A 24,936-nucleotide genomic window follows, 5' to 3' on the forward strand; every position below is an offset into this window, starting at 1 on the left:
AAAAAAAAGAAGGGGAAAAAAAAAAGAAGGGGAAAAAAAAAAGAAGGGGAAAAAAAAAAGAAGGGGAAAAAAAAAATAAGGGGAAAAAAAAAATAGGGGAAAAAAAAAAAGAAGGGTAAAAAAAAAAAGAAGGGGGAAAAAAAAAAGAAGGGGAAAAAAAAAAGAAGGGGAAAAAAAAAAGAAGGGGAAAAAAAAGAAGGGGAAAAAAAAAGAAGGGAAAAAAAAGAAGGGAAAAAAAAAGAAGGGAAAAAAAAGAAGGGAAAAAAAAAGAAGGGAAAAAAAAAGAAGGGAAAAAAAAAGAAGGGAAAAAAAAATAAGGTAAAAAAAAGAAGGGAAAAAAAAGAAGGGAAAAAAAAGAAGGGAAAAAAAAGAAGGGGAAAAAAAAGAAGGGGAAAAAAAAGAAGGGGAAAAAAAAAGAAGGGAAAAAAAAGAAGGGAAAAAAAAAGAAGGGAAAAAAAAAGAAGGGAAAAAAGAAGGGAAAAAAGAAGGGAAAGAAAAAGGGAAAGAAAAGAAGGGAAAGAAAAGAAGGGAAAGAAAAGAAGGGAAAAAAAGAAGGGAAAAAAAAGAAGGGAAAAAAAAGAAGGGAAAGAAAAGAAGGGAAAGAAAAGAAGGGAAAGAAAAGAAGGGAAAGAAAAGAAGGGAAAGAAAAGAAGGGAAAGAAAAGAAGGGAAAGAAAAGAAGGGAAAGAAAAGAAGGGAAAGAAAAGAAGGGAAAGAAAAGAAGGGAAAGAAAAGAAGGGAAAGAAAAGAAGGGAAAGAAAAGAAGGGAAAGAAAAGAAGGGAAAAAAAAGAAGGGAAAAAAAAGAAGGGAAAAAAAGAAGGGAAAAAAAGAAGGGAAAAAAAGAAGGGAAAAAAAGAAGGGAAAAAAAGAAGGGAAAAAAAGAAGGGAAAAAAAGAAGGGAAAAAAAGAAGGGAAAAAAAGAAGGGAAAAAAAGAAGGGAAAAAAAGAAGGGAAAAAAAAGAAGGGAAAAAAAAGAAGGGAAAAAAAGGAAGGGAAAAAAAGGAAGGGAAAAAAAAGAAGGGAAAAAAAGAAGGGAAAAAAAGAAGGGAAAAAAAAGAAGGGAAAAAAAAGAAGGGAAAAAAAAGAAGGGAAAAAAAAGAAGGGAAAAAAAAGAAGGGAAAAAAAAGAAGGGAAAAAAAAGAAGGGAAAAAAAAGAAGGGAAAAAAAAGAAGGGAAAAAAAAGAAGGAAAAATAAGAGAAGGAAAAATAAGAGAAGGAAAAAAAAGAAGGGAAAAAAAGAAGGAAAAAAAAGAAGGAAAAAAAAAGAAGGAAAAAAAGAAGAAAAAAAAAGAAAAAAAAGAAGAAAAAAAGGCCAGTACATCCCTACATTTACTTTTCAGCCAGCCCAACGAAAAACAACTATTCTGATATCAGTTTGTACCGCATTCCTCCTTCTCCTCTCCTGAAATCCACACATCACTCCCCTGGAACACGCTATGGGGAACCTTCTTCCACACCCCCATCTCCCAGCGCTTTCCACATCACCTTGCATTATCTGCTTCCACTTTTGCTTTGAATCTACAGTATCTTTGCAGAAGATTTCATTATGAATTTGGTACTGAACAAAAAATAACAACCCCAATCACGATGAATATTCACTGACAAAAAGAAATTGCATCGCCTCCGTGTATTCTTGATACAAATGCATCATGACCAGGGACAGGAGAACTAATATCTACCACTGGATATATACAATACAAAAATAGCCACACATCCTATACGCAACTATACTCCACTCCAAAAGAGCAAAAATTTTGCAAACAGGGTGAGCTGCTGAGGCCGTGGTGCTATGTTCTGAACCAGCAGCTAGTTCATGGTGACCTGTGAGGAAAAAGTAGTACCCAGGCACGGCATTAATCAACAAAAAGAAAGAAATACCCTATTAAACTCACCTGAAAGGGGAGATCCATGGCACTGTTTCCAATCTGATTCACATTTGGCAGTGACCCACCATAGTACTGGCCACGACTCTGTCCCAGTTGCAAATATTGGGTTTTCTGCAGCTGTAACTAAAAGAAAAGGAGTAGGAAAGCATAAGGGTAAAGTCACTTATGGCAAGTCATTTATTTTTCAACTGTTTTAACTGACTCAACTTGACACCATGTCCGTTATCACCAAGAATGGATACTATCTACAAACAGCACAAATTCAACTGCTGTGAGTGAACGTCGATCTTCTCCACAAAGCACGGTTGGCAAACTGCCACGCTGGGTCTTGTGTGATAGTGTAAAGTGATGGAAGAAAAATCAACTCCACAGTCAGCGATCGTATTTAATTTCCAACAAATAACCACCATGCGAAACCACACCGTTCTTCCACCAGCTGCTATTCTGAAAACCAGGATGTAAAAAACCTGTGTCAGTCTGATCATGACACTAATATCAGAATTAGCCAGCTGTTTACGTGTGTGATATAGAAATAAGAAAGTCATCTTGATTTAGTTTGAGGATACTGTTTAAAGAAACATTCAACCTTTTAGCAGCCCAGGTAACAGAGATGTTACAGTACGTTGTAGCTTTGCACCATTAGATAACTGCTTTGGTTTCTTGCATCAGGAAAAGCTCTCTAGACTAGAAAGTGTGGAGACACAGGTTTTCAAAGAAAACCCAACAAAAAAAAAAACCCACAGTGAAGAATTCCTTACTGAACAGGTATACAGGAAAATAAACGTTACAGACTACAAAGTTTCAATAAATGCCAGATATCATTCCTTAGTTCTGAATGACACCTCTCTACTAGAATATTCTAGTATGCTTTCCCATAGCTGTACACATTTCTGGTGTACAAAAAAACAGTGTGCAAGAGAAAGTTGTTTCTTTTCTACTCAAACATCCACTTATTTTCATTGTCACTTCTTTCAGAAGGCTATACTGTCTCAAGAGCTCTTATTAAGAGCTACAATTTTTGATTAATCTTTTGTTAATGACCTGTATAGATTTTTTAGCATAGTAGCACCAATATTTAAAATAATTTCTCCATCAATTCTGTAATGTTCACAGCAAACACATATAGATTTAATAACACACTGCCACCAAAGCCCTATTTTACACTGAAAAAGCAGAATTTGCAATCATTTGAACACAACAATCCTGCTCCCAGGGATGCATCTTCCAAGGACTCAAGAAACTACAATTAAAGTAGCAAAGAAATGAGCTTACATAAGCTCCTTCTCCTCCCACTGTGGAGGAGTACATATTTTATAATGTATGTTGTTCCTCACTAGATGTCAACTGGCTGTTTTTGCACTCTAAAATGCAAGAACATTTCTAGATTGGTAGCAAAGAATTGTTTAAAGACTAAATGTTCAGATCTTGGACTAGATGCAGGTTGGTTGCTAAGGTACTTTAGCGTGTACATCAACAAATCTTGGTTTAGTTTCATTCAAATAGATCTGAAAGCCTTCACCTCACAATGCCAGAATTTTGAAGAGCAAAGTTTGGAAGAAGTACTAGAAAATGTGGCATCCCCAAAACGGGATGTTTACATGGGTGTTTGTTTTTTTTTTTCTTTACACTTTCTTCAAGCAAAGGAAACAGAGGGATGGAAAGAAGTGGCCCTGCCTCCTCAGTTTTACCACAAAGGCCCTGAGGTTGAGTGAAGATGTTCCTAGCAAACGGAAGGAAGAGCTAGTACTTTCCGTGTTGACAAGATGATCTATGCAGAGTCCTCTGCTAAAACAGTGGTAACACCAGCAGGGATGCTGAGCAGTGCTGACAGCGAAGACACCACGCTGCATGCTGATAGCACCAAGACAGGATAGAGAGAAAAGGGACGGTTCTGCTTGTTATCGTGCCAACACTTAGGGGGATATGTATTAAAATAGTCCCTGAATAGAGGGGGAGAAAACAACATAACCCCAAGGAAAACTGCATGCATTCTTCTGACTTTAAAACTATCCCTAGGAAAGCAACTCAAGTACCTTTCATTTGCAGTATCTCCCCTAGAAGCCACCAATTTCCAAATATACAGACAGCCAAAATCTTTATGCTTCAGCTGAGGGACCAAATAAATCCCAAACTTACAAGATGGCTCTTCAAGATGAAACCTCTCTATGGAACGGGCGCTCTCAAAAGCCTCAACTATGTGGCACATAGCGGCTGATGGTTCTTTCCTTAACAAAAGGGCAGGTAAATCCCCCCAGCCCCAAGACCTATAAAAGATTCACAGTGTGCTGTATCAAACAATTGAAAAAGAGCCCATCTAAAAAGCAGGAAAGCCCCCCCCCCAGCTTTCCTTCTGCTATCCTTTGACATGCAATGACAATCCAGCGCTCTCTAAGCCATACATGAAATTAGAGAAACGCTCGGCGCTGCTATCACTTAATGAGTCACAGCCCCTCTAACTTGTAGCTGCAGATCGCTAAAAGCACAATATCAGAACTAGCTGTGCTTTTTGCCTGGCCCATACATATGTTTTTGTTGTTAAAAAAGGCTTGCTTGGGATTCGTGCCAAACATTGAAGTAACTATTTCAACAGGTGTTGATTTCTTTTAAAGAACCTACTATAAGGCACCCAGGGGTGGGGGTGCTCTATGTTGGGGGTTTTTTTGGGGTTTTTTTATGTTTGGCCTTCCCCGGTATATACCTACCTCAAAGCATAATGTAACAGGGAGGTCACGACCATTTGTCTTTCCACTACAGTTAAACATGGAAACGAGGAAACACAAGAGATCGCGAACTACAGCGGTTCTCAGAAATGAGCTTGTTAAATGGCTTTGCTGTATCATTAATTTTAGTAACGCTACCTTCGATAAACACTTTTGGAGATCTGTGCCAAAAATGAGAAAACTGATTGCTTGTTATTGCTAACATATATCATTACACCAGCGTGTAGATCTGTATTTCTTCCTCTCTCCAGCCTCCTTGCCTTTTAACAACGAGCGGCCCCCAGACTACGCGGTTTATTAGAGACCATCAACAACTGCCACTTGCAATCTATGAAGATCAAGCGTAAGCTGAGCAGGCCAGTTTGCTGAGTGCCTCAAAATTCCAGCTTTTCAGCTGGGAAGAAAGCATTTTTAAATAACTGCGACGTTAGATCTTACTGTCATTCCAACGGAAGACCTCAAGCAAAACCAGCTCACATTTTTCAAAGCAGAGGATCAGCAAAAAAACCTGCAAATTTCACTGTCATGCTTTGAGGTAACTCAGGAGTCTCGAGTCTTACTAAGGGGACCTGTGCACAAAGAAAAGCAGCACTGGAAATGAAAACAGACATCGGCTGTGACTATAATGAACACTTCCTCTTTTTTTTTTTTCTGTACAGCTACCTAGTGAGGTGAATTAAGTGTATTGCACAATTTGGGGTTTGGGGATTAGGTCTGAAGAGGGAGATTGTGGGGTTTTATTTTACAAGGGGAAAAAAAAAAAAAAAAAGAGTGCCTTTTCTTAATAGAAAAATTCAGATTACTCTTAAAATGTTAACAAGTCTCATGACAACTCTAGCTTTTATCTCCTGGGGTTAGATTCAATTAGTAACAAACTTGCTTTCTATATGAATTTAGACAGTGAAGTACAATAATGAATTACTTAGCGTTCACCAGATATATTAATTTCTTGAACCATGAGAACTTAGCAACTCTACATTACAGCTTTTCCATTTATGTATTATGTGGCCAAGATAATAGCTCCTTGACAGTTGAAAATATTGCTAAATATTCCGGTTCTTTCCTGAGAAAGCTTCTGGTAAGGAAAAAGCTTTTGCTTGTTAAACCATTTTATTTCTGCTTGGCATTCTTGTTCAGAAGAAATGTTTCCCAAATGACAGATCCTAACTGAATCTGTAATTTTCCCTCCACCAGCATTTCTCTTATGCTACTTAAAGAAAAAAAACCCCGAAGATTTTAAGTTAAAATCCAATTTGATCGTTAAAAATCAAATACTTCTGTACAAGCAGTTTTCTAGAATAGCTGAAAATGTTCTCAAATAAAAGGCTGACACACTGTTGGTTCACCAGATTTGAAGTTATGTTAAAACAAATAAATTTCTGCAAAGGTACCTGCGAGGCAGTAGCAGCACCTTCAGAGCAAACAGGAAAGGAATCATTACTTTTCCATGTAGTAATTAGGAATCTGCAAGCAATTACATTCTTAACCCAGCTAACAGCTCAGTAACATGACATGATCTTACTCTGGTGAATGGAAGTAAAGACACACACAACTCTGGCAAGAAATAAAAAATATTAGATTTAACACAATTACTGGCTAACAATGGAACATTCTTCCAGATACTAGCTTCTATATGAACACATTTCTATGAACTACCTCAATTTTTCCATTTAGACTGGGTTAAAGTTTGTTGGATATACAGCTGTGTTTGTAGGGAGAGATTCAAGTTATACAATACATTAAAAAAAAAAAAAAAAAAAAAGAGAGAGAGAGGGAGAAACATATCCCTAAAAGCATATCCAGTTTTCTTACAGACTTTCTAAGTGTCCAAAATATGCAGATGGGAATCAAAGGAAGTATTTATTAAAATTCAACGCTTCAACTTCTCCAAATTCTTCCAAAAAAATTCTGGACAAATTACAATCTTATGGACAGAACTTAACTGTAATTGAACAGCAAATCTGATACTGGAATTAAGTCAATCAAAACCCACTATGAAAGTTTCTTTTTAAATGCCCTTTTTAATACATAAACATTTGATTCCCATAACTGTAATAAAAGGGTGGAGTGTCCGTTTGATAAAAAACCCTAAGATATCTGATGAATACAGGAAGTAAGATTTCATGATAACTGCTCTTTTGCCGTCTTGCAGTTTCCATACCATGCTTTCTTATAAATTTTAGCTTTTCACTTTAGAAAGCTTTCCTTTCAGCATGTTGAGGCTAATAAGCAGCAAAAATAAGTGCAGATTAAAATTGGAAATGTATTATTAAAGCTTAATTGGAAATTAAATTCTGTTTAAAGGATTAACTGAAAGTTTTAGAGACTGCATTATAGGTAAATCCTATTGTTCAAATCGGTTCAAAGTTTCCCAGTTGGATATGTCTGAAATTTCTCCTAAATCGACCACAGGCAGGACCTGCCACAGAAAAGAACAGACAGTTGCCTGGAGTTTTTAAACTGACAGATCGATTTGGCATCCTCAGTAGTATGTCACTGCTATTTTCTGTCTCTCCCTAGGAAAGAACTCACAGCCCAACTCTTGCTAGTAAGCTCTGCCTCAATGAAAAGGCACTTCTATTACCATTCCTGGCCTCTCTGCAGAATCGCCAAAGATAGACAGTAGAGACCAAGCACCTTTTTATCTTCACAACTGGATTTTTCAAGTTACACAGGTAGGGCAACAAGAGAGAAACTTTCCAAGTTAAGTGTGCACGCTCTGCCTCTTCTGTGAGCAAGGAGAAGGCAGAGAGTCTCCCAAACTAATCTGGTTTCTTTCTCCTACGTGAAATTAAACACTAAGTCAAGCAAACCCTCAAGACACATCAGTTACTCAATGGAATCCCAGTGGAAGTATTTTCTTCAAAGGGAGATTTCTTCCCATTCACAATCCTCATGTTGATAAGAAAAACAAACACAGTCTTAAAAAGAAAGATAAGTTAACATCAATTTAATGATCATAGTTATTGCATTTAGAGTTAGTGGCAATATAGCCGCTAGCTAAAAATCACCTAATTACCCATCTAACTATTATATTTAAAATGTTCTTTATGTCTCTGTCCAAGTTGCCAAAAACTATCCAACAATTAAATAACTGCCCTGGCCACCAAGAGTTTGGCTCCTCCCTTCCCTCACACTAATCCTCTTCTGTTAATATTCCAAAGTTCTTATTAGAATTTGAATGTTATAAACCCTGCACTTGCTACCCAACCAATTTCTAAAATTAATATACATCAAAATAGCTGCCCATTTACTAAAACCACCCTTCAAGAAAGCTGTCTAGAATTTATTTAATTAAACGAGGAAGGATTCATAAATCAATAAAAGAGAATCCTAGTAAGCCAAGGAAAAGAAAATTTAAATGTTAGCCACAATTTCATTAATTATAAGCAGGTATTCAGCTGCCAGTCCCTCTCTACATCAACAGACCCAGACACAATCTCATTAAAGCCAAGAATCTAAAATTAATATCAATAATGAGAAGACACAGAAAGTTATTAGCAGAAAAAAAGTTTCATGAGCAACGGAGGATGTAGTTTTATAACACAACCAAGCAGATCGCACCGTGGAGAACACAGTCCCAGTGCTCTGGCTGCCTCTTCTTTCCCAGGGAAGCTGTATAACCTTGCCCCTCTCCTTGCACCAGAACTCTCATGACCTGAAAGAAATCTGGTTAAAGAAGGTTGAACTAGCAGAGAAACTTTGTGGGTTAGCTTGGTTTCTCCTAACTTGCTCACTCCACAACCAGATGCATTTTTGATAGTAGAAGGGAAATGGGAGAGAAGAGTAGGAGCCCACAAAAAGGATGATTTCTTCAACGTTCAGACTAACTCAGCCGGACACTCTGATCTCACACTATGATTCAGGGCTGCCTACTGAAAGTGGTGCCTGAGCAAACCTCATCTTCACTCTCACGGAAGCTGGAAGGTATGAAAAGAATAACAAGAGAACAGGCCTTGTGTTACAGCACCCCGGCATTTCTGTCTTCCCTCTGCTACCAAAGTGCCTCAGGACACCAGCTGAGCAATTAAGGACTTTTTCAGAGGCAGCTGCTAATTTTCAGGTTAACTGAATGGGGTCTAAAGTACTATACTCCTGGAGTCAGCTGGACCTGTGCTGTGAGTGGATAAAGCACTTTAAAAACTGAAGACCTGCTGTTGGGTTTTCCTCCTGAGTACCAAATTGGACATTCAGAGTATCAATTCCTTCTATTTTACCACTCGCATCTAAGTTAACCTCCTATAAAATGAGAATAATCACACCAGAAGAATATTGTAAAGATTAAGTTGGTTTTGAACTACTCAGGCTCCTCAACAGTCTAAAGGCGCGGAGCACTTCTCTGGGGGTTTAATTATCCTATCAGCAAACCAAAGTTGGACGGGTGCACTCCAAGGCCCAGAGCTATACACGGAACAATGTGGATAAATCAAGATATTTTACAACCTCCAGTAAACCACCATTATCCATTTCAGTGCTGAAAGAGGCTGGGGTTTCAGTCTCACTAGGGGAGGGGGGAAGATGCGATAAATGAGTTAAAGACCATCATACTGCTCACACAGAAGGAGACGAATGAAGATTGGAAAGACTTTTGGAATGCTTGACTTTTTAATCCATATAATGCTTCTATAGTTTGAGTACAACTGCTAAGTTAATACTGACCATTTTCATAGTTCTATCAGGTTTTTAGCCATTTATTGCAAATAATGAAAAAAAAAAACTTCCCCTATTTAGACATTACAGATTAAAATCTCCCTAGGCATGTTATCTAATAGCTGAATAGGGGGCTAAAGAAGAGATGGATGTCTACTTGAAATTTTAGCCATTTACTTTCATTTACCAAATAATTAAAAATTAGATGATGAAATCTAGTAACATCAATACTTTCCCTTTCATCTGAGCACGCGCCCACAGAAGTCTGTATAGGATAGATGTTTCTCCTCAATCCAACAAATGCCCTATGAGATAGGGTAAAATAAACCTCATGGTGTAAACCCACTTCTTTTAAATTGTCTTTCAGAGCACCTAATGCTACTCTACCTAATATAAAGAAAAAGATGTGGTATCAGGAAACTGCTGTTCAAATTCTTTGATGAAAGACACTGATTCTCTAGGAAAAGTCTTGACCACAGAGCTAGATAAAAAAATATATAGAATTACAAGTATACAGGTGGTTTTATCAGCCCCTTAAAGCTAATGCACACCGTAGATACAAAAAGGGAACTCAGAAAGCCACATTCCTCTCACCATCAGAACACATTTAAACGTGCCTGCTGCAAAGCAAGTGACACCATTCTTTTATTTCTGAATAATCAGCCATTCGTGGCAACAACAAAAAGCGAACACGGTGCACAAAGTAACGCTAGAAAAACATAGCTAGCTCCTTCACAAACCTTCCTGGCTAATGGAGACAGACTACACAGGCTAATTTATCAAAGAAAAAGAGAAGAGAATCCCTTGCATTTCTCTCTCATTTGGGCTGTCACAATCAGGAAGAAACACCATCAAGCCAGATTTCTAAAGTTAACTTATTTCCTGCAGTTTCAAGTACTGATCCAACCGCAGCAGTGGATCCAAAGGCACAGCTGTTCCTCCCAGGAAGACTGGTAAAGGAAATGAAGTCTGAAGTTTAGAGGAAAGGTATAATCCGCAGTGATAGCAGCTGCTCTGTCTGGGTCACTTGGGATTTAAAATATTCCATCATTGGCTTTGTAACAAGATGTTTGCAATGGTGGGGTTTTTTGAAAAAAAATTTAGTATGTTTTTATTTTCATAAAAGTGAAGATTTTAACACTGGCTAGGAACAGACAAGTGCAGACAAGCCGAGCAAAAGTTTCCCTCATTGCCTCTGCCAATCATATTTGGCCTAATGCTATTAGCATCCTAGCGCAATAAATATTGCAGAGAAAAGTGCTACCAAGCCAAAACAGGAAGCCAAATGTCTACTACAAACCAAGTGAAAATTATGACAAAAAAATTCAGACATATGGTATGAACTGGATTTGAACCCATGCTTTTAGAACTGCTACATCATTGTTTACTCTTCCATCAACATAACATCATTTAAGTTGTTTTCAAGCACTTGTTCCATTATCGCACGGACATGTCAGGACACAAACAGAAAAACTCTGCAGGCCAGCCCAACGCAGTCATTAAGAAGAAAAATTCAAGAAAAGAAAAAGAAATCCATTTTTTCTGCCTTTTAGGGAAGGAACCTGTTGTAATATGTTGGAATTTAGCAGCCACAAAAGAGCAATGGCGTTGTTCCTGCCACACTGAGACACTTCACAACCAACTCTCTACTCATAGTAGAGCTGCAAACGCAAGGCCAGCACTCGATTTTTACCAGTGGATAGCTATAGTATGCTACCAAATATACTGTTCAAGGATCAAGGGTTTTCCCAATGCACTGAAATACCCAAATTTTCTCAAAGACTTCAGAAATTAACAACAAAACAGAAGGCCACATATTCAAGAACCAGAACCAAGGGGATTCTGCTACAGCCTGTCAATGGTCCCAGCTCACAGGAACTCAGGGCCAGGGTCTGCACAGAGGGGAGGGGAAGCAGAATCCTCCCCCTCCATCTCACGGAGCCAGAGCTTGACATGAAACAGGAGCTCTCTCCAGATGCCGTGAAAAAACAAACTGGGAATCAGAAGAAGGGGTTTTCATCACCAGAGTAATGAAAACTGCTACTCAGAGGAACAGGGACAGCAAGATAGCTAACTTAAAATTTTACAAACCTGATTAAGCTTAAAGGTTACCTGATAGTATTACATATATGCTGCAGTTCCACTTGCTTACCAGTACAACTGTGAGGTCTCAAAGGGTGTACAACTACTGAACACCTGCGTGAGTTCCTTGCAGCTGCATAAAAGCCCCTACAAAATTAAAGCAAGCCTGAATGATTCTGTGCTTCAAAAAGGAGAAAGGAGACGATGGAGTAAGTTCTTTTCTCCAGTTTCTATGGCCATGCTAGTCATTTGAGGGAGGTATTCCTATCGGTTTATTTTTGGGATTATCTAAAACCATTTAATCTTTGTAGCTAGCATGTCCATGAAGAACTGCCAAGGCAAAGATGGCTGCACCACAAAATGGAAAGAAAGCCGTTATTGCAGGCTCTTCTTCATCGAAAAACTGTCCTGTCACCTGGCCGATTCCTGTAGTGAGTAGAGAACAGGAGGAAAAGCAAACCCAAAAAGATCAGCAGAGAACAGGAGGAAAAGCAAACCCAAAAAGATTAGATACAGCCCTATCCCACGCAGCTGAGGCGCAACATGTCACTGCTATAAACCAACTTAAAATAAACTTCTCCCAACTGGTAACCGTAATACTGCTTTGTTAAAAGCACTACAGTCCAGTCAAATAAATTTCATTCATAAGAGCTGAGAAATATATTGATCAGCGAAGCTTAAAGAGGAACCATCTGAATCCCTGCCAACTAGCCATCACTGCACTTCTAGCACTCTGAGAGAGCCAATTATTACTCATGAGTTCATGTTTTCTTCACCTTCCTGTTGGAGAGATTATTTAAGACCTCAAATCGCTTAACTGGATTGTTTTGTCCTGTTATGAGTCATCTACAAATTCCAAGGCACCATTAGATTCTCCTTCAGGAGCTGCAACCAACTCCCCAGATTGCCTCAGCTATAAAACCGTGAGGAAACGGGGTTATAAAAATTATGCACATACTCGGACCTCTACCCCCAGATGTCTTCTAGAATTCATGTGAAAGTGAAAAGCTCTCACCCCCTAACGTACACTTACACTTTATAAACCACCCAAACCCACATTACACTCGAAATCAAAAATCCTTTTTCTTGTGAACCCGAAGAGAACAAACCAGAATGTTTAACTTGCAGAGAAAGGAGGCGAGAGGGAAGAAGGTAGTAGCATTTAATGCTGCAATTTTAAAAATTATTATTTCTTTGTTTCACACCAGCAGAACTTTTAAACAGTGGCACTTCTTCACTCATTAGCTGCATCTAACTTTCTCCAAAACATGAACTGATATAAACTATTTGATATTTTGGGGGTTGGAGGGCAAAGAACTGGTCAGAGGCCACCTCGCAGAACTTGAATAAATAAAGTAATAATGATAAATAATAAATAGTAACATTTAATACATGGGCTGTCACTCTGTGTTTAAAAACACTTTGCTATTTCTGGTGAACAAAGGTTTACTGTTTAAAATTTAACAGTCACAACTGAGTAGCAAGTAAAAACAGGATACAGCACAACTAGAGACTTAAAATAGTGACTATTCTTCAGAGTTCTGCTCTATCACCGGGCAGAGAGCCAAGCTAAGCTACAATATGAACCAAACCCAATCTGCACTGCTTTTAAAAACAAACCAGATCCCATGTCACTTCTGCAAATGCCACCCTTCTTTTCTGAAAGGGTTTCCAAAAAGAAGGAGGCATGTATGTTGCTGATAATGCAATGTAATACATCAGAGAGGCCTCATACTTGAAGCTTATTGATTATTTGATATCCAGAAGGCAAAGAATTCTTTTTGCTGTATTTAAATTTAGCATAACACACTCAAAATCTACTTATTTTAATAATCATTATTAGCTAACAAGGTACTTTTAAAGAAAACACTCATTCTGAGCAGGCCAACATCTCTCTTTGCTGGTTGATGGACAAGACTTCAGAGAACGATGGACAATGAATGACCAGTATAAAAGTTCCTAAACCAACCCCATTCCTTCTATTGAAATGTCTCAGAAAAGATGAAATAAAAGCAGAGATGCCCTCATTAAGCAAGATAAAAATAGCTTTTATGTTCCATTTATTATTTTTAGCTGAAGAATGAAAATTCAGTTATGTAACCCTACAAGTTTCGTAAATTAGGCGACAAGCAGGGCATGTTTGCACTCTTTGGAGTTTATCAGCGACCAGGAGAGAACCTAACTCTGCACTGACAGCAGCCACAAGCACAGCTGGTTCCGTTAAAAACCTATTTGTACAGAATAAATGCACAATTTAGCTGCTGCCGAGTCTCCTGATGGTGCACACGCAGAGAAAGCCATCTCACGCTGACCTTCAGCCCATGAGACCAAGATAACACTTCACCAGTCCCCAAAACCACCATGGCCTTTGCAGCATGTTCTTCCCTCCCAACAATTCCTCCCACTGCAGCTCAACCTTAAGCCCTTCTATTACAGCTCAAGAACTTGTTTGTAGCTCATGAGGCACCAGACAATTCCCTAGGTATTAAAAATATCTGCCATTAGAGTCAAAATTCTTCGAATGCAAAAGGCTTTACAATGTAATCATTCACTGCACAAAAGAAAAATCTAATTACAATGAGAAGGTCAATAAGACATTTGAATCTGAGTAGGCTGATGGAAACTTTAACAATACTTAAGATATTATTTTGCTCTCCCTCACTAATGGAGAAAAGCCACAGAGGTGACAAGGGGGGGAACAGGGTCTCATGGAATTGTGATTAAAAGACAATCCTTGCTCATTGCATGTACAGACAAAACCAAGAGAAACCCAGTGACACCACTCCAATAATTAGCGGTTGCTGAACAGATGCCATGAATACAATCCCCATTAAGACTCTGCACAGAATAGGTGAGAAGTCAGTATATGAAACAATCACTCGTCTTCCCTTCTGCCACCGAGTTTTTCCCCCCTTAATCCAGCTTACAGATGTCGAAACACCACTTAAGGACTCCAGAGCTAGAAAAATCTTCTGCACAGCTTCATATCGCTACAAGATGCTGCTTCTACAACAGGTCAAAAGAGGCACTGACGTACAGAAAGGCAGGTCACAAATAACTGATATGCTTTCTGAGCTGAGAACTATCACCATCTGCCTGGAAATACACGTATTTTGGAAAATCAATTCAAATTCCTTCCCCTTTGAGACCTCGGCTGTCCAAGGACAATAATACTAACATAAATAGTAATAGCTGGGTATCAGAATTAATTGAAAACTCATCTAACAGAACTGCAGTCAGCCATTAACACATCTTACTACTACGTAGTGATAAGTAACCATACTAAAAAACACAAGTTAGTAGCCCAGCAGGGATATCACAGAGGATATTTTCCCAGTCGTCAAGAAAAGCGATGGACCGAGCAGGCAAGAAAGTAATACACATTGAGAACATCTGCCTGTAAAATACAGACTTTTAGACAGGATTGTGAAGTGCTGCAGAATTATTACTGAAGCCTAAAGCCAGAATGCATCATTTCTTTCTCTACTTCATTATTTAAGACCCATTTTTTTCTGGGTGTGTGTTGTTGTTTTATTGCAAAGGCTTGTTCTGGTACAAGGGGAAGAAGTTTCAGTCCCCAAGAAATAATTTGCAAAACAAGACTATTATCAACACTCAGTTACAACTTTATAATTTATAAAGTACCAATGAGATCATACAAAAACATCCTTGGTCAACAAATATGCACTTTTGCAATGTTGATTTGGCTCGACAAGTACCAATGGAGATCTTGACAGAAATCTTGTTCCTGGATATCACTTACACAGCACTGAACATGCTACACAAATGATTTAAAACAAATCAAAGTGACATTTTAAGTATTAACTCCTATGCACTATCAGATACACTGATCTTAGCTAATGAGTTAAACAAAGGCTCACAAGTTTGAATACCACCTCAATTTTACACCGAAACCTTTGGGACCGCGTTTGTTTATTGAAACGCAATTAGTTTAGACCAAAAGAAAAAAGGGGAAGCAGCACTGAGGTCGCAACCAGTCACTGTCACAAAACGAACACTGCTGCAAGCTGATGTTCACACACGCAAAAAAATCTGCCAGATTTTGACAGTTTGCTTCTTTTCACCCACTTACTCCAATCCTGTCTGCTACCCTATACCCTCAACTACAAAGCAACAGCTACTCCAGCATGTCTACAAAAACACTGGGGTAAAATTTTAGCCATCGCAACCAGAAATGTTATTTTTAACAAGGAAAAGCTTATTTTCTTTATTTTTTTTAAGATACAGTATTACATTTGCTGAAAAGTGCCCTGAAGTACACTTGAGTTTCAGATCCTACCTCAGGTACAAAAATACTGATGTCAGTGTGGAACATACCATTAGAGACTGATCGATGCTGTCAGGGAGACTAACAAAACCACGATAACACAGCCCAAGAAAACACTCCTTTGCAATTAGAGATAGATAATAGAAACCAAATAAAAATATTTAGCTTTTAAGACATTTTGTTTAAATCTCTATTGATCATTTTTGAGAAGATGTCTACTTTTTGCCAAATCAGTATTTTATTATCGCTACAATGAAAGTGTCTAGAAATACCTGATCATTTCTTGCAGAAAAACTTAAACAGCTAGTCAGAGCAGGAACCTGCCTGGCCTAAAGCTCACCTTAAAAAAAAAAAAAAAAAACCAACAACAAAAAAAAACCAAACTGAAAACAAACCCAAACCCATCGGTTTGATTTAATATGGCCAATCCTGATGCAACCCACCGCTGAGCCATGCCAGAGCTCGCACTGACTGAAAAGCTTACAGGAGCTTAAATGTGCACAATGCTGCTGCCTCAGCAAAGAATCAGGGTCTTGATCTTGATAAGGGACGGTAAATGCTTCATAACTAAAATCAATGACATCAATAAATTGATTATAAAACTGAAAACATGGTTAGTGCTAGAAGGAGCAGTTGGATGAACAGATTAAAATAAATGTTGTTTCAAAATCAGCACAGGTAATGCAAGATGGTTAGGAAAATAAAAATGCAGTTTACATGATAAAAAAATTAAAATAAAAAGTAATCCAATTGAGAAACGTAACTACAGTTAAAAATGGTTTTCAACACCACATCCTTACACAATCATATTATGGGCTTTCCAGGGCTTAGGGGTTTCCCCCTCTTTTTCTCTCTTTTTTTTTTTTTTTTTTCACTGTGTAAAGAGCCGCTCTTTTCCATTTCATCTAACGGGTACTGAAGAAAGCTTGTGCCTAAGCCACACTGCTACTAAAATAATTTTTCAGTATAACATATTCTCCTCTTGTACTGTTTTGTGGTCTAATGCTTTACTTAAGCACAGAACACTCGTTTACCTCTGCCCTTCTACTGATGCCAGCACATAATTCAGATCATCACAGCAACAACTCCTCCTGTTGACTGATGTTTTTGCCATGTCTGTAACTTCTACAGGAGGTTTTTAGCTCCTATATTGGCAACTATAACTGAAAGGCATCAAAACTTCAATTTGCAAATACAAAACCAAGAAAATCAGTATCTGGATGTAAAACTTTTCAGGATCTTAACTCCAGGCAAAGCTCACCTCTGCAAGAATGGCTTTGCAGCTCAGTAATTCTCTTTGAGGGAAAACCCCAAATCACCCTCAAAGAGTTGGAAGAGCTGACTGTACATAACCTTGAGAATGTATTCTCTTACTAAATGAGCAGCTTCTATAAATGCAAATTACTGCAAATGCTCTCCACCGCTGAAGCTAAAGAAAACTGAAATGCACCACACTGAGCTGAGTTCCACACGTTCATCTTGTGAATTACAATTAATACACTGAAACAGAGAGGTTGTACAATCATAGTTTCACGTGCCTACAGCTCCTTCATGGCTTTGCTACATCATTAAAACAGATGGACTTCGCCACTGCACAGAAAAAGACTGAGAGCTGAAACAAGCAGCTGTAATGCAGGGCAATGATGGAATAGTAATAATAATAATAAAAATGTCATTGTCTCCTTAAAAGAAAAAATAACCACAACAAAAACCTGACTGGGTTTACCAGAAGCAGCGTCACACTGCTAACTGAAGTATGCGAGTTGTCCAGCATGGCCTATCAGAAGCCGATTTGTATGTTTACCTTGGACAGCTCAGATGAGTTAAGGAAAGCCGCGTGGGGCACACAGACAAGAGATTCTTTGTGCGCCTGCGAGTAGCTCACCTCTGCATTTTCACTCTCCTGATTTACAATAATTCTTTCAAAGAATTAATGACAGTGCACCATTATTTCAGCCTGTGTTTGTCACAAGAATGAAGATGCCCACTGCCAGTGGTACAGACACTGCGATGTGGGGAGCGTGTCTGGTGGTACGGAAACCAACTGACTTGGTTCTGTGTCCTGCTTCATCAGAGAAACTAGAGGAAGATCACAGATGAAGCCTAAGCGACCTATTTCTTTGTCTGGAAATGTGCACATTCAGGGCCCGAACCCTGTCTGGGAAAGTAACAAAGAAGAAAAACACCGGCTAGAACTTGAAAAACTAACATTTCTCTTTTGAGAGAAACTCATGATACTATTAACTTGAACAAAACTACTTCCAGTTGAAAGCATTAACTTCCATGCTTGGATGGCTCAGTCCTGATTTTGATGCATTTCTTTAATATCTTTCCAACATTCAAAAATACTATTACATAGTCAGGAATTCCTTTTTTATCAAATTATTTAATAAAAACATGCTGAAGACATTAGGAAACATTGCAACACTGTATCATCATTAGTGTTTCTCAGTTTTACAACCACAGATTAGCATTCCTGATTTAACTAAGCGTTTAAATACTGTTTTGCATCCTATCTACATTGAACGATGATCTGTGAATGTACAAAGAGACATTTTGAGTTCTTCCACAGCCAGTAGGAGCAAGTAAATGACTGACTGTCTCATATGTAAGTACAAGTTTTGTTACAGGGAGGTGTGTGCCTGTGTATGTTTCTTTAACACACACACATACACACAAACACAAACTATGGGGCTTTCACTTGGATTTTATTTAATTTCGCTTCAGTCAAATGGACACCTATGGATAGCTATGCTATTACAATATATTCCATCTGAAAAAAATAAACTAAAACAGGATCTTCACATTAAAAATATTCAGGTTTAAAATAGAAACACTGACTCTTCACATAGCTTTCAAGAACTCAGAAAAGCAATGCAGGCATACACAACTTTTGGTAGCACCTAAAAATATGCAAGCAAACCTTGTCACAGCACCATCGTACAGATTGACAAAGCATTAAATTATGTGCCTGGCAACACAGAAAATAAGTTTTGTATCACTGAGGAATACAGGTCATTACTAAATACCCTCTTTTTGAGAAGTGCTGTTAGTAGTGGCTCACTGAGGCACTTTCTGCAAGCTGCCTGCATGGGGGTCTTTGCGTGCAGAAGACTGTATAGCGGTGCTGGAATTTTGCAGAATGTTTCCAAACATCACCATTAACCTCAGTTTTCTTCCCTGTTTTCACTCCAGTAGCATCAGCGCAGCTCTCCAGGCAGGTGGGGCTGGGAGACAGCACTAGTTGGTGTGGTTTTGGAGTTAGGGGTTGGGGGGGGGGGGGGGGGGGGCTTTTTTTCTTTTTTTAAGGTAAGACTGCAAGGTCCATAAGAGGGAGCTCAAACACAGCTCCGGATGAAATCCCTCAAAACTGAGTAACTTTAACAATGTATATTACAAAAAACCCCAATCCTAGAAACCTGAGAACATCTCTAACTGAACAAGACCCACCTTTAAAATGCAGGTCACAAGCTATGCCCAAATTTTCTTTAAAACTCTTAAGACTTTCTAGCATATGGAGAGTCATACATTGAAAAGATCTGCACTATCTGTGTTATCTGCATGTTAATGTTTTGTTAACTACAATTTTAAAGGGCAGCGACAGCCTTGTATGAGTAAATACATGCAACGCAGCAAGCATCACTGGGCTATGTTACAAGAGAAATTGAGAGTGGGCCCTAGTAAACAACCCATGCTTAAAACACAGAAATCAGTGCAGTTCTAAAATTTCATGCTTCACATAAAAAAAGGAAAGGAGCACAACCACAAGCAAAATATAAAGAGTCAATGTCACAGCGAAAAAACCTCCCCCTCTTCTCACCCACTTTGTTACTATGGGACTCACAGAAATCTCTGGATTATGAATACGAAGGTCCCACTCACAAGACAATTAAGCAGCTCCAGTGCTTCTACCGACCACCCACCTCCATGACTCTTTGCAAGGTCTGTGTCTCCCAGAAAGGCTAAAATGCATTCTTGAATTTGCCAGCTGAAAAACAGCACCTTGCTGCTCCTGAGCATAGGGGAACACGTTTGAAACCAAAGCGATTTCTTTTTCAAAGGATTTATTATTTTTTTTAATCAATTGAATGGTGAGGGCATGAGAGAAAGAAAGAGTTAATATCATGCTCTGTTTTGTCCTGGGCAAGAAAGACCTATCATGACTTTAAAATCTCAGATGAACTGAACAGTATAAATAGGCGGAAGATTACCAAGTCAGAAAGCAAGCTCAGAAACAGCATGTGTACGCACAAGAAATGGTGGAACAGTAGTTCTCTGCCTCTGCTAGGACCAGTAACTAACAATAAAACAGACAAAACTGTAAACATTGCAAAAAGACAATTACTAATAATGAAAAGGCAACAGAAATTTTGGGCTGCTTCCACAAACTGAGTAACGCGTTTTCAAACTGACAGCAAAGTGTTGGTTGCCAAATGAAAATGAGAGCAAACAGCAAAGTTGTGCTTAACCCCTTTTTGCTTTTATACTGCATTTTAAACACAGATGAAATCATGGAATTTAGAAGAAAAAGTCTACAAAGGGGACATTTTACTCAGCTATTTGGTCAGTGTTTCCATCACTTCAGTACCCAGAATCCTCAGAAAACTTATTCATCTTGGGTCCTTTTCTCAATACCAGGTTCTTGAAAACAAGATGGGTTTCCGTCTGCAAAACCTGGGGTAGGAACACTCAGGTTCAGTAGAAACTGAAACAGGATTCTGACTTATCTTGCGGAAGGTGAACGTTAAACCTAAGAGTTAACTGAAGGACAACCTGTAATTGCAGACTTCAAGAACGATCTCTCTCTCAAGAACGCCCAGCTCTCAAGCAGCAGCCAAGGACTGACCACCAACAGGCAAAACCCCACGCTATGGAGCTGCACAGGCACGACAGAGCTGCAAGAAACAGGATGACTCCAGCGACAGCAAACATCTCTATATTGCCCTCACTCTGCTCTCAACTAACAGTAACTCTACCAGCATCCTCTATGAAACATCAGCAAATAGTTTAGCACGAAAAAAGCTCTGGCCTCACACCTTCCCAAGCAGGAGCTGACAGAAGCAGTGTGCCTTTCTCTTACACCTGACCAGCAGCAGCACCAATCCAGAACCGATGTTTAACCTATCCCAACACAGAGGAAACATTTTACTGCAAATCCAACTGCATGTTCACTTGTTCCCATTCCTGTGAAGGTTCAGCCACAAACAAGATCCTAAATTTCCTTTAAACGGTTAAAAGAAAAACAAAAGCGTTGACAAGCAAGCAGGTGAGAGGATGATCATAGAGAAAAGCTCTGATATCCCTGTATCTAAACCAGAAAAGGCTTCTGATGTTTGGAAGCGCATTTGTTATGCCGGGAATTTCTGCTGATGGGCTTTGCAGAGACATCAGAAGACAAGGAGGATTTGGAAGCGCAGCAATTAGCACCTATGATAACTAGAGTATAACACGAACAACATTAGTGACACCGAGTCCGGCAGCTCAGGGAAACCAGGGCTTCCCCTGGGGCCTGGGCTGCCCTGCCTGCCCCTGACGGAGCAGGGGATGCTGCAGGGCCCCGAGGGAAGCGCTCCTCAGCAGGCAGCTGCAAGGCTGGCAGCCCCTGCCCCGCAGGCTGGGACCCCCGCCCCGGTCTGGGCTTGTCCCAGGCTGAGGGAGCAGGACCCCATCCCCTCAGACCCGGGTGTGGGAAGTGGGACCCCCCTGCTCAGCCTCAGGGCCTGCCCTAGGGTGAGGAGCTGGGGCTCCCCCTCAGACCCGGGGCCTGTCCTGGGGTGAGGGACCAGGGACCCCCCCAGACCCGGGTGAAGGAACTGGGGGGACCCCTCAGATCCGGGCCTGTTCCGGGGTGAGGAACCGGGACCCGTCCTCTCAGACCCGGGTGAAGGACCAGGGAACCCCTCCCCTCAGACTCGGGTCTGCCCCGGGGTGAGGAACCGGGACCCGTCCTCTCAGACCCGGGGTGAGGAAACAAGGACCCCTCCCCTCAGATCCGGGTCTGTCCCGGGGTGAGGAACCGAGACACCCCCCTCAGACCCGGGGCGAGGAACCGAGACTCGCCCCTCAAGACCCATCCCAGGGGAGAGGGGATCTCCCCCAAGCCAGCCCTGAGGAGTCCCCACCCGTGAAGACGTGAGGGGCCCGCCGCGGGCAGAGCCCCCCCCTCCGACGGAGGTACCGAGGACGCCCCCGGGCAGGCCCTGCCCCGCCGCCCCCCGGCGCGCACCTGCCCGCGCCGCGCCGCCCCGGCCCGGCCCGCCCGACGGCAGGTGCCGCTCTCCGGAGGATGCTCCGGCCCACGGCGGGCACCGGGCCCGATGCCGGGGAAACGGGAGGGGGGGCTGGGGGGGGGCGGAGGGGGGGTTGGGGGGCGCCTCCCGGCCCCACCAGGGGGCGCTGCCCGCCGCCCCGCCCGCCGCCGCTGCCCCCGGACCGAGGGGCGCCGCGGGGGGCGCCGCCGCGGGGGGCGCCGCCCCTCCCCCCCCCCCCGCCTCCACCGGGGGCGCGCGCGGGCGGGCGGGCAGGCGGCCGCAGGGACAGCGACGCCGGCTCACCCGGTGGGCGCGGGTCAGGCTCAGGTCCTTCATAACCTCCTCGAAGGCCGCCGTCTCCTCCGCCTGTTTCTGGTTGTGCAGCGCGATCTTCTCGCTGAATTTCCGCGGGTTGTTCGAGGCCGCCATCTTCCCCCGTCCGCATCCCCCTCCCCGCGCCGGAGGGGGCGAGGCGCATGCGCCGGGCGGGCCGGCCGGGCGGGCGGGGGGGCGCAGGGCGCCTGCGCGGCGGCGGCGCGGGGCGGGAGGGGGCGGCGAGGGGGCGGAGGGGCGCATGCGCGGGGCGGCGGGCGGCGCGCGCGGGAGGCGGTGGCGGGCGGCGCGCGTGCGCAGGGCGGGGCCTTCCCCCGACGCCACGGGCGCGCTGAGGCGGCGTCGCCGGGGCCGGTTCCCGTTCCCTTCGGTCCTGCCGTTGCCCCGCCGCCACGTCCCCCGGGCTCTCCGCCTTTAGGGCCCTGGCATCACCCTCTGGTGCTGGCGGGTGTCCCCGCCTCCGTGGGCCCCCGCGCCTCGCGGCTGAGGGCGCTTCCCGCCGGAATGCGGCGGGGCCTGAGCCCCGGGGTGCGCACCAACAGCCAGGCCTGCCCCTGAGGGGGAGGTAAATCCCAAACCTCTAAAACCCCAGGTATTTTGTAACCAGCAAATTTAAATCCTCAATTTTGCTTTTTTTTTTTTTTTTTTTTTTAAGTCATTGAGAGCTTAGCGGGCTTGTTTCAAAGGGGCTTTTCTCTGCTTCACAAAATGGGAGGCAGGAGAATTTCCTGAACGAACCCATTGTCCCAGCACCTCAGGTGGATCCAGTCGGGCCCTGCTGAGGCATGAGGTGACAAAGGTCCAGCTCCTGTCTAAGATCCAGCTCCTGTTCCTCCACCTGCTAGTGCTGGGAGGGAGGGAGCAGCATGTGCAGCAGCCAGAGAAAGGGAAAGGGAAACAACTTACAAACTCGTTAGCAAGTCTTGTAAGAAAGCAACAGCTCCTACTCTTCCGATTGCTGCCTCTTCCTGGAAGATAAGATATGTGAAGCTCCAAGATGAGCCATACCTGTACAGCAGAAATCCCAAGATACCAAGTAAAGGCATTATTTCCAAGAAAGGTTTAGGAATTGTGAGAGTCTCCTGCTTTCCCAGACCATTTAGGTGTGTTGTACAGCAAAGCAGAAGATGCTACCGCAGCTCTGTTCTAAACTATGCAGAAACAAAACGGCGCAGTCTTCCCACACAAGCGACTCTTTGCTGCCAAACTCCTGCGAGCACATCCAGCTCCACCCTGCTCCCTCTCCCATGGCCTTCCGCAGACGCAGATTTCTTCCCAGCAAACCCCAACTCGACGTCAACACCACCAGAGACTTGCTCCCCCCTCCCCACGGAGTCAGGACCTTGACTGACCGAGCCAGTGATGTGTGTGGGACGCAGCGTATCTGCCACAGGGACGGGATGACAGGCGGGGATGACCCTGCTGGGATGTGAGCGGGCAGTTCTAGGGAGTACAGCCATTTCAAAACATAAGCTTAGGCTTATGCATTGATTCCAGCTGTGTTAACGTCAGATGAGTGCAAAGCACTGTGATATGCAGGACACACGCATTAGGCAGTAATAAATCCTGACAGTACTGCTTCCCCATACCCACATGTTGCCCTTTAATGCTTTTTTTTTTTTTTTTACAAAGCGACAGAGAGAAAGTGGACACTCTCCTTTTTTGGTGCATCGCTCTGCCCCTGAATGGTGCTTACTCCAGTAACCAAATCCTGTCATGGTTAAACTATCAGATCAAAGAAATCAAGACTGTTCTCACTTCCACTACTGATCACCTTTGTGGCCTTGGTTCAGTCAGCTTACCAGTCATTTATAAGCATTTCCCGCCCACATAAAAATAAGAGATTATAATTATCCACCACTGCAAGACTGTTAGAGATGGATGGATGAAACTTAGTTCAGCAACTGTGAGGATTACTATTAGCCACAAAGTCACGTCCTACCCTAAATTCTAGTTGCCAGCTTGCACTTGAAGTTTATAACATGGTATGAGATACCATCGCAGAAAACAGAGCTGGGACTTAAAAGATCATCTAGGCCCTGCCAGGATCAGCCCTTCCTCTGTCATTCCTGACAGATGTTAGTCTAACCACTTCTTGCATTTTTCACCAGGAATAAACAACCGGCACACATATTCAGTTAAATACCCTCTAGCTGCGCACATGAACAGCGTATGACCTGCAAAATTGGCTTGTCATGCTAAAAGCATATAAATCATAAAGATTCAACACTAAGATACCTATTATCCGTGTTGGTTTTGCTCAAGAAGCGAGACGATGATAAATAGTTTGTTGAGTTATCCTGGATTTTATACCATAGGTGGTAATATCAAACATCTAGAGACCCAGCTGCCACTCTGCCTCATCTGTAGCACCAAAAGATTAAGTGCCTAAGATGAAACTTGATAGATTTTACCCTCTTGGATCTCCCGAGATTGAAGACAGTGAAATCTCCCCTCTGACAGCTCCTGGTTCGCAGGGAAGGAATGCAGATGGCCAGGGAGGTGGTGGTGGGGGGGGGGGGTGTTACAGCTTCCTCCCTTAAGAAAATTCCTTTTCTTACTGTTTTGCCTGTGCAGCTTTATCAGATTAAATTCCAGTGTGCAACCTGGACCCTGCTTCTGTTCTTAAATTCTCTGATTTTAAAACAGTTTGCATAACAAACTTCTTTCTCTTCAATACAACATTTGTGTTTGCTGCATTGCCTCTGGAATGTCTCACCCACTCA

General features: G+C 41.9%; 1 protein-coding gene across 4 annotated transcripts in view; it reads right to left on the minus strand.

Moving 5' to 3' along the window:
• CRTC1 (CREB regulated transcription coactivator 1) overlaps positions 1–22,363 on the minus strand; it is a 49,555-nt gene extending 27,192 nt beyond the window's left edge. For all 4 annotated transcript variants that reach the window (XM_037383546.1, XM_037383548.1, XM_037383547.1 and 1 more), the window contains exons 1-2: positions 22,181–22,363; positions 1,893–2,009 (exon numbers count right to left, since the gene is read on the minus strand). In XM_037383546.1, coding sequence (XP_037239443.1) covers positions 1,893–2,009; positions 22,181–22,306 — 243 coding nt within the window. In that variant the 5' untranslated portion in view covers positions 22,307–22,363. The remainder of the gene's footprint in view (positions 1–1,892; positions 2,010–22,180) is intronic.
• Between the last annotated feature and the right edge of the window lie 2,573 nt (positions 22,364–24,936).

The sequence above is a fragment of the Falco rusticolus genome, chromosome 4 (genome assembly GCF_015220075.1).
Source record: "Falco rusticolus isolate bFalRus1 chromosome 4, bFalRus1.pri, whole genome shotgun sequence".
Classification (NCBI taxonomy): Eukaryota; Metazoa; Chordata; class Aves; order Falconiformes; family Falconidae; genus Falco; species Falco rusticolus.